At 42.7% G+C, this 15,193-nt stretch overlaps 1 protein-coding gene and 1 long non-coding RNA gene across 2 annotated transcripts in view; both read left to right on the top strand.

Annotated features, from left to right (window-relative positions):
- Positions 1 to 1,485, top strand: part of dpf1 (double PHD fingers 1) — a 43,643-nt gene extending 42,158 nt beyond the window's left edge. Inside the window, exon 8 of the mRNA XM_048618202.1 lies at positions 1,469 to 1,485. Within this exon, the coding sequence (XP_048474159.1) occupies positions 1,469 to 1,485 (17 nt within the window). The remainder of the gene's footprint in view (positions 1 to 1,468) is intronic.
- A 751-nt stretch (positions 1,486 to 2,236) lies between these two features.
- LOC125487312 lies at positions 2,237 to 12,955 on the top strand. Its single transcript, XR_007265803.1, has 3 exons — positions 2,237 to 2,387; positions 7,485 to 7,566; positions 9,429 to 12,955. It is a non-coding gene; the product is annotated as an uncharacterized LOC125487312 (long non-coding RNA).
- Positions 12,956 to 15,193: the final 2,238 nt, after the last annotated feature.

Below are 15,193 nucleotides of genomic sequence, written 5' to 3'. Positions count from 1 at the left end.
TATGGTTAGATCAGAGGAGCTGGGGTTGCTCTTGAGATTTGATAAAAACTTCAAAATCATGACATGTTCAGAGCGCAATTGACCAGAGGTTTTAGAGTGAACATTTTCCTTTGGTGGGAATGAACATAGCTAAAGGCTGTCCAATGGAAAGTAATCACTAAGAAATTGGCAAGAAACTTCTTTGCCCCAGGAGTGGTGAAAATATGGAATATGCTACCACAGGAAGTGGTTGACGTTTTAGCAAGCAAATATGACAGAAGCAGGCCATTCAGCCCAAAAATGCCCAGTGATTGCATTTAACAGGGGGCTTGATAAGCATGTGAGGAGGAAGGAAACAGAAGTTTAAATGATGAGGAAAGGGAGGAGGAGGCTGAAGTGGAGGATTCACACTGGCATCTGGTATGTTCACTGGCATGAATACTATTTGAACTGAAGGATTTGTTTCGATGCTGTACATGTTATGGTAAAGCTGTTACTAGAGGCTGAAGGATTGATAACCAGGGACAGCATTTTAAGGTGATTAGCAAAAGAGCCAGAGACAACGTGAAATAAAATATTTTAAGCAGCTAGTGGTTGAGATTTGGAACATGTCGGTGACATGGTGGAAACGAATTTGGTAGTAAAAGGTTTTGGATTAATAATCATAAAGTTTAAGGGCTATGGGCCAAACATAACTAACTGAATTGCTCTTTGACACAGCTGGCACAGACTCAATTGGCCAAATAGCTGCCTCCTGCACTGTACTATTCTATGGTTCTGACTGCATTTCCACACAATAGTACCACATAAGAGCTGCCTTTCTTTTATTGCAGGAATAATAGTCCTTTATAAATGCCAGATGACAGAGGGGTAGACAATCTAGGTGATAAGACTGTGGTTTCATTCTGTCAAAAATGTAAGATTTTGGAAAGCTGTAATTGGCTGTTGGTTATCTTTCTGCCTTCAAAGGGAACATTTTTCACTTAGTTTGTTTCACTGGATAAAGGAAACTAAATTAGCTTTGTGCAAAGGCTTTATTCATAGTGTTACCCTAATATTGATTTTCTTCATACAATTATGTTTTGTTATTGCTTTCTAACCCTTCCCCCACCTTAGCCTGGGTTTGACCAGCGATGACGATTTTCCCATTCATTTGATTGTTCCCACGGGGGAGTGCTGTTAAATTGTCACCACTCTGTGTCTAGCCGTGCATTGTGGAGCAGCTGTCTCTAATAAATGTCTGCAGCCCTTCAGTTGTTGAAAACCCACATTCAGTTGCCAGATGTTTCCTTGAGGATTTGCGCTTGTGTTTTGTGTGCCATGTTGAGCTCATCACTAAATACATTGGGGCATGGGGGCTGGGGGCAGGTGGTGGGGAAAGAAGCAAACGGTCCAAAAAAATACTCTGGAAAGGATCAATCAAAAGTCCAAACCGCCTGTCTAAGCAACATCTTGATTTAAAATTCTCATCCTTGTTAAATTCCTCTAGGACCTTGCTGCTTATAGTCTCTAACCTCTTAAACGCTCCAGTCTTCCAAATTGCTGCACTCTTCTGATTATGGCCTCTTTTATGCATCCTGATGATTAATTAGTCCCAACGTTGGTGACCATACCTTCAGCTGCCTGGGCCCCGAGCTCTGGAATTCCTTCTCTAAGCCTCTCCAACTCTCCACCCATTCCTTTTAAAGTCTACATTTGACCAAGACTTTGGCTTATCTGTCGTAACATGTCCTTACTTGGCCTGGTATGAAATTTTCTTCGTTAAGGTCTGTGTGAAGCACCTTGAGATGCTTTTTGTGTTAAAAATGCTGCATAAATGTTCATCTTTGGGATGCTTTTGAAATATGGTCACTGTTATAATGTAGGTTAAAGCAGCTGCCCATCTGCATTAAGGTCCCACACACAGGAGTGAGATAATTGACCAAGTAACCTGTATTGTAATGATACACGTTCAGAATAACTGATGGTCAGGACACCTGGAGCACATACCCTTTCTTAGAGTAATGCCATTAGAAATTGTTCTTGCAAATTGAAGATGCGCTTAGTTTAATTTTTCATCCAAAAAAATGACATCTCTTACTGTACAATACCCCCATCCCTGTGCTGCACTGGGGATGTTGTCCCAGATGACTTCAAGCCTCTGGAGTACAGTTTGAACCCCTGATTTCTAATCGACAGCAGAATGTTCTGCACGGAGACTCTAAGGCGGCATGAAACAGGAGAGGTTCCCCCAACAGGATTTGCCAGTGATAATTCTGTTTCTCTTTTTATTCACCAGTCCAGAGAGCGGTTTCCCTGTTCTCGCTGAACGATGCATCTGTTGGATCAGAGGTTGGACCAGCTTACCCTGTACATACGCACAATACCCTGGAGCGACAGTCCTCCCCTCGAGTGCCACATATTTTGAGGTAGTTTTTTTTTTATTCTTGTGATCTCCCAATATTCTCTGTTTATATAGTATCCTGGATCAAGGTGTGAAAGGGCAGCTTTGTTTCTCCTGCTACCTCACTGCTTCATATGATATAAACATAGAAACAGAAACATTAGAGCAGGAGTAGGCCAATGCTCCACTGTTCACTATGATTATAGAATCATAGAATCCCTACAGTGTGGAAATAGGCCATTTGGCCCAACAAGTCCGCCTCGCCCCTCAGAACATCCCACCCAGACCCATTCCCCTACACCTGCATTTCCCTTGTTTAACCCACCTAACCTAAACATCCCTGGACACTATGGGCGATTTAGCGTGGCCAACCCACCTACCCTCCACATCTTTGCACTGTGGGAGGAAACTGGAGCCCCCGGAGAAACCCACGCAGACACGGGGAGAATGTGCAAACTCCACACAGACAGTCACCCAAGACCAGGATTGAACCCGGGTCCCTGGCGCTGTGAGGCAGCAATGCTAACTACTGAGCCACCGTGCCACCCCACCAATCATCCAATTCGATCTGTTTCGGCTTCTCCCCCCCCCATTTCCCCCCCCCCCCCGCAATTGGTTCCCCCCTTTTGGTCCCTTTAGACCCAAATGCTGTATCCAACGCCTTGAACTTGAAATTGACATTTCAGGCTCAACTACTTTCTGTAGTAGCAAATCCCACAGGCTCCCCACTCTAGGTGAAGAAGCACAAAAGACCACAATCAGGACAACAGCAATTTGGAGGGCTATAAAGTTGGTGACATTCCAGAGATTGAACATGGCAAGGCCATAGAAGAATTTAATGAGAATTTTAATCAAGGTGTGGTTTAGACAGGCATATTAGACTTTGGTTTACCCTTTCAGAGCAAATATATTTTGTGGATTGTTTGACTGCCACCTCCTCTCTGTCCTGAATGGCTTATCCTGTAGCTGTAGCGTCTGACCCCTGGTTCTGGACTCCCCAGCCATTGGGAGCATGTTGCTGCATCTAACCTGTCTAATCCTGTTAGAATTTCATAAGTTTTCTGCCCCCCCCCCCCCCGCCTCCTCATTCTTCTGAGCTCCAGCGAGTATGATCCTAAACTCTCCTCATACGTCAGTTCTGCCATCCTAGGAATCCATCTGGTAAACCTTTGCTGCACTCACTCTATACCAAGAAAATCCTTCTGCCTATAAGGAGACCAACACTGCACAAACTAGTCAAGGTGTAATCTCACCAAGCTCGTGTGTAATTGCAGTGAAGTATCGCTGCTCCTTCGCTATAATTGAAGTGGGGAGGCATTGGCCTAGTGGTGTTATCACTGGACTGTTAATCCAGAGACCCAGATAACATTCTGGGAACCCAGGTTCAAATCCCACCACGGCAGACAGTGGAATTTGAATTCACTAAATATCTGGAGTTAGGAGTCTCAGATAACTGTGAATCCATTGTCAATTGTTGGAAAAACCCATCTCGTTCACTAATGTCCTTATTTGTCAAACACTATTTCCCTTTCATAAATCCATGCTGACTGATTCTACCATAGTTTTCGAAGTGTTCTACTGTAAAATGCTTGATAGTTTATCCTAACATTTTTCCCACTACTCTCTATAATGCGCAGTTTCCTCTCTGCCCCCCTTATTAAATAGAGTGGTTTCATTAATTGCCCTCCAATATGCAGGAACTGTTGCAGATTCTATAGAATCTTGGAAGATGACCACCAAAACATCCACTTTCTAGGGCCACTACTCTAGGACGTAGACTATCAGACCCTGAGGATTTATCAGCCTTCAATCCCATCAGTTTCCCAACACCTGCTGATTTCTCTCCATTCCTCACTGTCACTGAACCCTGTGTTCTGCAACATTTCTGGTATCTTATTTGTGTGCAGAATCAAAGTACATATTTAATTGATCAGCCACTCTGTCATTATAAATTCCCCTTTCTGACTGCAAAAGACCTACTTTGTCTTCATCAGTCTTTTTCTCTTCACCCCTATAGAAACATTTCAAAGTCAGTTTTTAAGTTCCTTGCAAGCTTGCTTTTACTCTCGTACTGTTTTCCCATTCTTAATCAATCCCTTTGTCCTCCTTTTTGAATTCTAAACGCTGAAACCCCTCAGATGTTTTGTTTTTATGTATGGCCAATTTGTAGGCCTCTTTCTTGGATCCACTGCCATCTAATTTCCCTTCCAAGTCACGGTTTGGCCACCTTGCCCCTTGCAATTTTGCGCCAGACATGAATGAACAATCGTTACATTTTAGCCATGAGCTCTTTGACTGTTCACCCTTGACCTTCCATTTTTAAGTAACGTTCCCCAATCTAAAAATACAACCACGTCTACCTTTATTGCCTACAGTGCCTCTTTGAGGTGTTTGTTATCCATCTTTCGCATCTATGATTTTAATTAACCCTTATTTTAAAATTCTCATCCTTGTTTTCAATTCCTTCTATTGCCCTTCGTCCCTTTATCTGCAACCTCTGTCATCTCCGGATTTCTCACTAATTTTTGGCCTATTGAGCATCACCGATTTTAAATGCTACAGTATTGGCAGCTGTGTTTTCTGCAGCCTGGACCTCAAGTTTGGAAGTCCCTCCCTCAGCCTCTTAACACCTGCCCCTCCCCCTCTTGTTTTCTGTCTCTCTGTCTGTCTCCCCCTCCCCCCCTCCACCCCCACTCCAACTCTCACATTTTCTCCAGCGCTCACTTACACTGCACTGTGTCGCTCTAACTTCCCCCTTAAGATGCTCCTTGAAACCAAAATGTACCAAAATTTTGATCTGTCTCCCTCCTGTTCTTACGTAACACTGTGTTATTTCCTTTTTACAACTCCCTGGGAAGTGCCTTGAGATGTTTTATGTTGAAATTGTATATATGCAAAGTTATTGTTGTTAAGTTCATTGTGCGGTTGTGGCTCCAGGGATGAGATACAATTGAAACATTTCAGTGAAAGGAATATGCAGCCTGTGATTAACATGTATCAGATAAGCATTTATTAATATCTGAGATATAATAACATTACTGGATCTGAACCCATCACCCAGCTTATTGATGCATAGTTGATATTGAATTACTGAAGCATTGGAAGTGAGAATACACGGTAATTTGGGAAAGGTGATTTAGAGCCAATGTACTTAGCAGAAGTTGTCAGTTTAGCCAATGAAATAGTTGCTTTTAGTCCTTCCATTGGTCACTTCAGTCAGTTAAAAGCTCAGGTAGTTGCGGGATTTATTTTCCAGTTGGCAGTTAGCTTGCCATGTCAGCTACAAAGTGAGTTCTAGCTTAGAACTGTAGTCTGCAGGGGTTGAGATTAATGTGAGGCATGAGGTGGAATTTGGTTTTTACAACTCCTCTTCTGAGGCCAGTTAATGTTGTGTCCCCCCCCCCCCCCCAGCGCACGAGTTGTGCATTGAGAGAAAGTGAGTTGCATGGAAACAGAGAATTAACTGGTTGCAGGGAGGGGAAACTGGTTTATCAAACTTACTCCACAGAGCACAGTGACTGCAGCATTGCCATCATATTGTCCCTGCAGCTAATTGAGAGAGGCCCAAAATAAGAAGGTTGGATGGAGGGAGGGAGAGGAATCTCTCCAGCAATTCCCGTCCAAATGCTTGAAGGCAGTGGAGGAGTTTCTAAAGTGTAGCTGGCTGTTCCACAGCAATACACTCAGAGCTAGGCATAACCCAGACCTCTGTCATTTGGCCAGACATTCCAAGTAGTGGGATCGTTGACTGATCTTGAACAACAACAGAAGTCGCTGAAAAAGCTCAGCAGGTCTGGCAGCATCTGTGAAAAAAAGATCAGAGTTAACATTTCATATCTGGTGAGGAAAAGTATTCCAAAGACACTCAATCCTCAGAAAAATGTCACTGCCTTTCTGTTTTACATCATTCCATAAATAAGGTGACCAAAACCGTACAGTGCTCTGGAGCAAATCCTCGCTATTGTATTTGACTCCCCTTGTGATAAATGATAACATTCTATTAGCTTTCCTGTCTAATTGCTGTACCTTCATACTGATGCTTTGGTTCATCCTCAAGGACACACTGATCCCTCTGCATCTCAGCTCTGCAATCTGTCACCATTTAGATGGTGTGCTTTACTTCCTGCAAAAAATGGACACTTTCACAATTCCAACCGAAGGAACTGTGGATGCTAGAAATCAGAAACAAAAACAGAAATTGCTGGAAAAGCTCAGCAGGTCTGGCAGCATCTGCAGAGAGAAAGCAGATTTAATGTTTTGGGCCCAGTGACCCTTCCTCAGAACAGGTCAGTTCTGCTCAACTTTTCCAGCAATTTCACAATTTCCCTCATTATATTCCATTTGCCATATCTTGGCTCATTCACTGAACCTGTATCATCTTGTGGCCTTCTTATGTCCTCTTTGCAGCTTACTTTACCTAATTTTTTTTTTGAATCCTCAGCAAATTTGGCAATCGTACTCTCTGACTCTTCTTAGTCATTTATATAAATTGTAAACATTTGAGGTTCCAACACCAATTTCTGTGACATGTCAATTATTACATCCTGCCAACATGAAAAAGACCTGTTTATGCCTCCTCTTGGCTTCCTGTTAACCGATCTTCTATCCCTGCCAAAGCTACCCTGAGCTTTTATTTTCTGCGGTAACCTTTTGAGGCATTTTGAAATGCCTTGTGGAAATCTAAGGACACCCTTTATGCACAGCTTCTTAAAGAACTGCAATGAATTGGTCAAACATGATTTTTCTTCAGCAAAACCATGCATGTGTAGCCAAGCACTTGGATAATGTCTTTATTTATAGCTTCTAGCGTTTTCCCTGTGTTAAGCTAACAGGCCTGTAGTTTCTGCTTTCTATCTCCAAATCGAGGGAGTCATGGAATATTAAAACCAGTGCATTAACTAGTTCGTTGGTCTCTTATTTTAAGAATATAGGTTGAAGTTCAACAAGACCCGGGCAATTGTTTACTTGCATCGCCAATAATTTACTCCATACCACTTCTCTGGAGATTGATTTTTCTAAGTTACTCCCTCCATCCGTTTTGTGATTTAGAAGACAGGAGAGCTACACACTGTCACAACTGACACACACTTCTGCATCTTAATGAGCACCCCTTCTGTTACAGTGACGAGCCAGCATTGGCACTAACTGGGAAAGTCTACCAGCTCGAGATCCAATTGAAGCAACTCCAGGACGATCTGCTAAAGGTGAGAACTGTGCTTGCCACATTTTTAAAAATTCATTTGTGGATCATGAGTGTCACTGGCATGGGTAGCATTAATTACCTGACGTTTCGGAGCTGGGGGTAGAACTGATTGCCTTGGTGGGCTACTTCAGAACAGCTAGGAATCGGCCACGAGTGTGGTGTTAGTGCTGTGGCTGGATTGGGTAAAGATGGTAGGATTCCTTCAAAAGTCCTAGACTTTTATTCCTCTGTAGCCTGAACAAGCAAGCGAAATGCTGCCCACTGTCACTTTGTGCTCCCATCAGAGCAAGCCATTTTAAAGAGAGATTTAGAAGCAAGCCCTTCCTCCTCAGTTACAGAGAAGGATGTTTTTATAATGACAGTGTTTGGAGTGAGAAGGAAGACTTGTTTCTCCTGGTTTCAGATTTGTCAATTTAAAATTGACTGACTGGGAAGTTTGGAAAAGTTTTAAGTATGGATCGTAGTGCCACGGAGTAGTTGATGCCGAGACCGCTGCAACATTTAGGACAGAGAATCGCAAACACTTTCCCAATGCAACCCCACTGTAACTGTCAATATAATGCACCCCCCACCTAAAAACCAGCAAAAAGCAACATTCAGTGTGTAATTTGTAATGTTCATGCATTATAGATCAACAGCTAGAATCATGGGCCCCCAGTGACTGTGCTGGTGCCATTCACTTGAATTTGTACCTGCCTCAATCGTTGCTTTCGAAGGAAACTTCTGGTGTAATTACTTGAGATTGATGGACTCAATGGCCTCATTCTGCGCTTTAAACGTTTTTAATTGCTCTGCATCTCTGATGCATGCATGGCCATATATGGATATTTCTTATGGAGGATACAGTCATAGAATACACAGTTTAGTCAGAGCAGGATGATAAATGATGGAGTTTTTCCATCTGAGTCACAAATCACTTAAGGTGCCTGTAAAACTGGCTCAGAAAACCAAGTGTTTTTGATTTGTCCTTCTGTAGGACACGGGGAATGTTTCTTTCTCTAATCACCAGTCATTTGCAAGGCCTTACCCTAAAGTATTCTCTTGATATTTCAGAAGACCCAAAGAAAACATGCAACTGATGTTGAAATCTTGGAAGCGTAGGAGGCCTGGGAATAGAATTTAGACACAAACATTTCTTATTCCAGAGGTTGGGGGAGAGAGAGCACGCACACACGCACGCACGTACGTATGTATGGCAACTGCTCACAAGTGATGGCCACAGAAGCAACCAACATGGCACAGCAGAAAGGACTCAGGGTGGTTACACAGCGATAATGCACGGTGGCTCAGTGGTTAGCACTGCTGCCTCACAGCGCCAGGGACCCAGGTTTGATTCCACCCTCGGGCGCCTGTCTGTGTGGAGTTTGCACATTCTCCCCATGTCTGCGTGGGTTTCCTCCAGGTGCTCCAGCTTCCTCCCACAGTCCAAAGATGTGCAGATTAGGGTGGGTTATAGGGAGATGGGTCTGGGTGGGATGCTCCGAGGGTCGGCGTGGTCTTGTTGGGCCGAAGGGTCTATGATGATGTCAGGCTAGTCATCCAGGGGCTGTGGAGACACAGTGTCAAATCCCACTGCACAATTGATAACATTTAAATTAATCTATTCAATCTGGAATTGCAAGCCAGTCTAATGGTGAGCACAATAATTATCATCAATTTGAGGTAAAAAGCCATCTGGTTCACTAATGTCCCTTTTTAAAGGGAGGAGATCTGCTATTCTTACCCAGTCTGACCCTCACATGATTCATTCATGAGGCACTTTTAAAAGTCAGAACAAACAAGCAATGTTGTACTTTCCGTGTTATATAAGGCTATTATATAAACTCACCCTGTCATCTTCACCCTACCCTAATCCCTCTACAGGAGAAAGAGGATAAAATTGTCCTGCAGGCAGAGGTGGCGAACCTGAGAGTTAACAATCAGCGTCTCCAAGAGGAATCCCTGTCAGCCACCGAGCAGCTGAGGAAATTTGCAGAAATATTTTCCAGCACCATAGAGAAAAAGTGAACTCCACCAGCCCTCCCACAGAATCTCAACCCAGTTTATTTTTCTCTTTCGTCATCTACCTTTTGGAGCAACTGTAACCTGGAGTCACAGTCCATCTCAGTGGTGGTGTCGGGTGGTGGGGTGTGGGCGGAGAATTCTGGAACTTGCTGAACCACAGCAGCCATTTTACAAAAATTGCAGGTGGTGTTAGCTTTTTGACGGACACTGGAGGTAGAGGGAAGAAATGTGAGCTGTGCGACATCACCGGGTCAGCAACTAGTGGGCACTGCTAACCCTTGCAGTGCCAGCTCTGCCTGTACCTCCTTTCACATCATAGAATGGAACTGGTCAGCAGAAATGGCTTTTTAGGCAGTAGTTAAATCTACAAGCCTAACCCTAACCCTTCCTCCCTACTGCCCCAACTCCTGCTAGCTACCATTCGTCAATAATTATTATCCATTGATAAATGTTTGATCAAGTGTCTTCCTCCAAAACTTGGCAGGTTCAGTAAAGACTGTCAGTGTGATGTGCTTTAGTAGAAAGCAGCAGCTTTCTTTTTAAAAAGAAACCTTTCAGTCAGAAATTATGCTTCAGTAAATATAGGTTGCCCTTGTTTAATTAGCTTTATTTTTAAAACCTCTTTTTCCTCAAGTGGTTCCCAGCTGCACAAAAGCCAAAGCGTTTACTCCAGGGTAAACCTGTCTGTCCGTGGGATCGAAAACCAGTATGTCCCAGTGTATTCGCACCGCCTTTGTCCCAGCTTCGTGCGCACAACACTCTGGCTCTCTCGTATTTTGTGTTCTTTTAAGGTTGCAGATAGACATGAGGGGCAAGGCATCATCCCCTACACATATTAGGACATCGGGATGAGAAGGTTCCAAGTTTAACCTTTTAGTCTCTAGCGGCTGGATTCGGGCCGCAGAGTGGAGAGGTGCAGCTGCTTCCTGAATCCGTGGAGGATTGGGAGGAGACTGGGTCTCTGGTCATCATTGAGTAGTGACTGCCCTTAGGTCTTTTCCCACCCACTACTAAAGAAAATGCTTTTTGTGTGGGGACGTAACTACGATGCTCTCTGCAGCTGACCAGCTCATCATCCTAAATCTGTGCTTGGAAAAATATCAGCAAGGTTGGATGGAGGGGAGAGAGGAAATAGCCATCAACTATGTAACAGTTCCTCTCAATGCAAAGCCTTGAGGGAAGAGGTGGGGTGATCAAAGTGGGACAAGTGGCAAACCACTTAAAACTCAGTGTAGGAGTTTCATCATAAACCACTTAGTTGCGATAGTAATACCATGCTCTCTGACCTTTTGATAATCTGCAATACAGTCAATAGATTTCAATGAAGCTATTTAATTTTAGTTGAAAGTTTTAATCAAAAGGCTTTGTTTCCAATATATAAGAGAAAGTAATATTGCAAATGATATTTAAAAAGCAGTCACCCAGGTCTAACATTAATATAGGAAGTTATTAAAGCACTTTCTCTCAGACTAAATTATTTTCTAGAAAATTCCATTTTAAGATCGCTCAGGAAGTTTGATCTAATAAATGTAAATGCTCTTTGTATACGTTATATTTGTATAAATTGCTTTAGGTTTGTTTTTTTTTTAATTCAGAACTTAATCAAAATTGGAATTGCTGAGGTGAATCAGTGACTACTGAATATTCTGGAATTTTTGTGATCATCCCTTTCTCGGGATTATACACTGCAGAAAAGACTATTATAGAAAAATCGTGTGGAATCATTGATTAAACAAGAGAACCAGCAGCTGAATGTTAACCTAGAGCTGCTAAGTTGATGCAGTCGTCTTGATGTGGTCAAACTACGATTTTATATTTTGTTGAAATCTGTTCTTGAAAGGGGAACAGTCACAAAATGAGCTGGAACCAGCCCACTGGGTTCCTTTCATCCCTCTTTTGTGAGGATCTGAGGGGAAAGAAAAAACACATGCGCTTGTGCTAGTCTGGCTACAGTTTGGCTCAGTACACGATCCCACACAGCAAGTCAATGCAGTTGGCTGGATGGAGTTTTCACCAGGCCAGGTACCACCTCGATGTTCAGCAGTTGCAATCAGTGACCATGTGGGATTTTAGCATCTCCGTTCACAGGCACCTAGTTAGACAACTCCTGGCTGTTCAACACTGAAACAGTTGTATTCACAAGTTCTTGTTGTTATTTTAGGCCCTATTGTTTCTTGACCTATTTCTACACGCAGCCCCTAATATTGTCTCAATCCAGTGACTATGAAATGGTACTGAGAAACAGTCATGCAAGAATGCTTGACACTCGTTCATCTGAAATTGTTTTGCTGGGTGTTTTGCGGGGGGTTAACAGAATTAATCAAGTTTAACACTTCCAGTAAAGGACTGTTGAATACGTGAAGCACCTGTGCAGAAATATTCACAGTGCCGTCTCTCAGAACTGCAGGGTGAATGGATTTTTCGTTGTTTGAAATACGCTGTGTGGCTCCATGGGGAGCAGCACAGAACTGGCAGAGAGCTCCAATGATCCAATCAAACGGATGGCACAAACCATCAGATCCATGTGTCGAGCGGTCAGGAGATTGTTACAAGCTCAGACTTGCAGCTAGCGTATGTTAGGCAAAAGGAATGAGGAGGATCCAAGATCAGAGGAAGTGTGCTACTGCGGTCAAGGGGTCATTGAGTGTACTATAATAGAACCTTATGGTGTGGCCGGTGTTACCTTTGCTGCAAAGTAAACCATAGCGTTTGTTAGAAAGAGTGTGTTCACGTGTGTCCAGGATAAGAGGGTGGAAAATACTTACTGTAGTTAAACTGCACTACATAAGTTAATACTTCAAATTTAAACCAAAAACAACTGCCCTGTATTGTGACTGTTCCCTTACAGATAATGCAGTCCTCTTTACCACTGCATGCTGACAGCTTGTGCATTTGCAATTTCTTGTATAAACTGGACTACAAAATAACTTTTTTTATAAGACATTTGCATAAACAACCTAAATCTGAAGCTGAACAAGTGGGGAAAAAAATGTTCCAAGCATTGCAGCTGCAACCATCAATGTCTTAAAAAAAAGTTTACTTGGAATTTTATCATTCTCTGTAATATTTGTGTATAAAGAGTGAAGAAGTCTTAAATTTTATTGTTTTTGTGTGGTGCAGATTTTCCAATGTACATTTTGTCTGTGTAGGATTGTTGATGTGATTTTATTGATTTTTATTTTTGGAGGGAGGGCAGTTTTTTGAGTAGTGTGTAATTTATCTGTTTATCATATTTTATAAAGACATCAAGCTTTCAGATGAGGTTTGTATTTAATTTGTGATTTTTTTTTGATTCAGCTACTCCATCAATGAATCCTCTTTCACGTTTTTTCATTCCTTTCGCATGTATCAGGAAAAGCGAATAAAAGTTTTCATAAACTTGTAAATGTGTGGTGCATTTCTGAATTCGGGATGAAATGGTTGCTTTTCAGGTGGGTCCAACTTGGCAAAGCCTCCGGCCTGTAGCTGGCTACTTGTTTCAGTGAGCGATTGGTTTATATCAGGCTGGAAGAACTCAGCTCAGTTTTCCCAGCATCTCGTGACTTGGCTGATCCCAATTAGGATAATAAAGCAGCCAGTGGTATCACAGTGAGGTTTTGTTTTGAAAAACAGACAGGACGAGCTCAGTTCCCACTCCTTGTTGCTCTATAGTCTGAATCATACAGCATGGAAACAGACCCTTCGATCCAACCTGTCCATGCTGACCATAATCCCAAACTTAAACCAGTCCCACCTGCCTGCTCCTGGCCCATATCCCTCCAAACTTTTCCTATTTGTGTACTTATCCAAACGTCTTTCAAATGTTGTAATTGTAGCCACATCCACCACTTCCTCAGGAAGTTCCTTCCACATGTGAACCACCCTCTCTGTGTGGGGAATAAAAATTGCCCCTCATGTCTTTTTTAAGGTGAGAGGGTAGTGATTTAAAAATATCCCCCCCGTTCTACGGAGAAGACAATTACCTCACTGTAGCTCTGGTTCATGTGAGAAATGACACCTTAAGGCAGAGCACTGAAGGGCAAGTAATTTGTACTTATCTAGTGTATGCCAGCCCCCTCAGCAGGCAAGAAATCTGGTTAACGGGGAAACAAGAAACTCCTCTTTGCTTCTGGATGAAGAGTTTTTGTCATGAGTGATTAGGGATTTTACTTATATGGCACTATTAGTGAAACTGAATTGTTCTGCTTGCAGCAAAGGGATTTCAGAGATGATTTAAAAGCAATGTTCAAAATTGCATTGAGCTTTTTATAGATAAAATGGGAAATCTGTCTCCTCCAAAACAGGTTTGCAAGCCAGAGGACACTGATTTTAAGGTAAAGGAACAAGAGGGTGGATGACATAAGAACACAGGAACAGAGTTTGGCCATTCAGCCCTTCAAGCCTGTACCACCATTCAGTTACATCATGGCTAATCTGTGCTCGAAGTCCTTTTTCCATGCCCTTGGTCTCTATTCATTAATGCCTTAAGAGATGGGAACTGATTTTACACAGGGTGACGTGATTTGGAATGCATGCTATTTTTATTTTAATCATGGGATATATCAAGATGTGTGCAGAAGTTGCACTTGACAATATAAAATTGGCTTGATGGACGCACTGAGAAGGGACTGTAATGCAATCCAGTATCTGGGTAATTTCAACCATGAGGTGTGGTGAGTGAAAGGTAGGAACTGGCAACTGTGGTTTCCAAAGATTTCCAGTGTTGGGGGATTCTTCTAACCTCTGTATTTTGGTGGATGAATCAATAGTGATTGATTGCTATGATTAATCAGCATCTGCTTCACGTGAGGGAAGCAGTGGCGTGGTAATAGACTTGTTCGTTTATAATCTACACACTAATGTTGTGGGGTCATCACAGGTTCAAATCACACCATGGCAGCTTTTGGAATTTAAATTTTATTATATGGAATATAGAGCTAGCTTTAGTGATGGCAACTATCAGTGATCACTGTAAAATCCCATCTGGTTCACAAGTATCCTTTTAGGGAAGGAAATCTGCCATTCTTACCCAGCTTGTGCCTACTTGTGACTCCAGACCCACACTGCTGTGGTTGACTTTTAAATGCCCTCTGAAATGTTCAGGAAATAATAGGTGGGCAACCCACCTTGTTAGTACCAGCCCCGACTGGTCAAAGAATAAAAACAAGATTTACATGACTACCCTGCTGCTGGGAAGCAAATTAAACAGACCTTGGGTTTTTCTTTTCTGTATTGCTTAACAATTCCCATCGAGCAGGTCCTGAGCAGCTGCAAAAGGACCGATCTGTGCTGCCCCCAGCTGTCAAATAGCCTCACAACGCTTTCTCCCAAGGTTCTTGCACACAGTGTGGCCACTGAATGTACCAGGAGCTAGTGAGAGATCGTTAGCAAGGTGGTCCCTTCAGGCCAGAAATACTGTGCAGAGAAAAGAAACCCTGGGTAACTAGATGAAAATAAACCACTTTCAGGAATATCGCTTCCAATAGTAACACGTGACAACAGCTGGGTTTTTTTAAAAAATCAACATTTAGAAAGAACAAGAGATAGTAGGAACTGCAGATGCTGGAGAATCTGAGATAACAAGGTGTAGAGCTGGATGAACACAGCAGGCCAAGCAGCATCAGAGGAGCAGGAAGGTTGATGTT

The sequence above is a fragment of the Rhincodon typus genome, chromosome 39, assembly GCF_021869965.1.
Source record: "Rhincodon typus isolate 14 chromosome 39, sRhiTyp1.1, whole genome shotgun sequence".
In the NCBI taxonomy this organism is placed as follows: Eukaryota; Metazoa; Chordata; class Chondrichthyes; order Orectolobiformes; family Rhincodontidae; genus Rhincodon; species Rhincodon typus.
The sequence above is the reverse complement of the archived record's forward strand: the minus strand, read 5'-3'. Positions and strand labels throughout refer to the sequence as shown.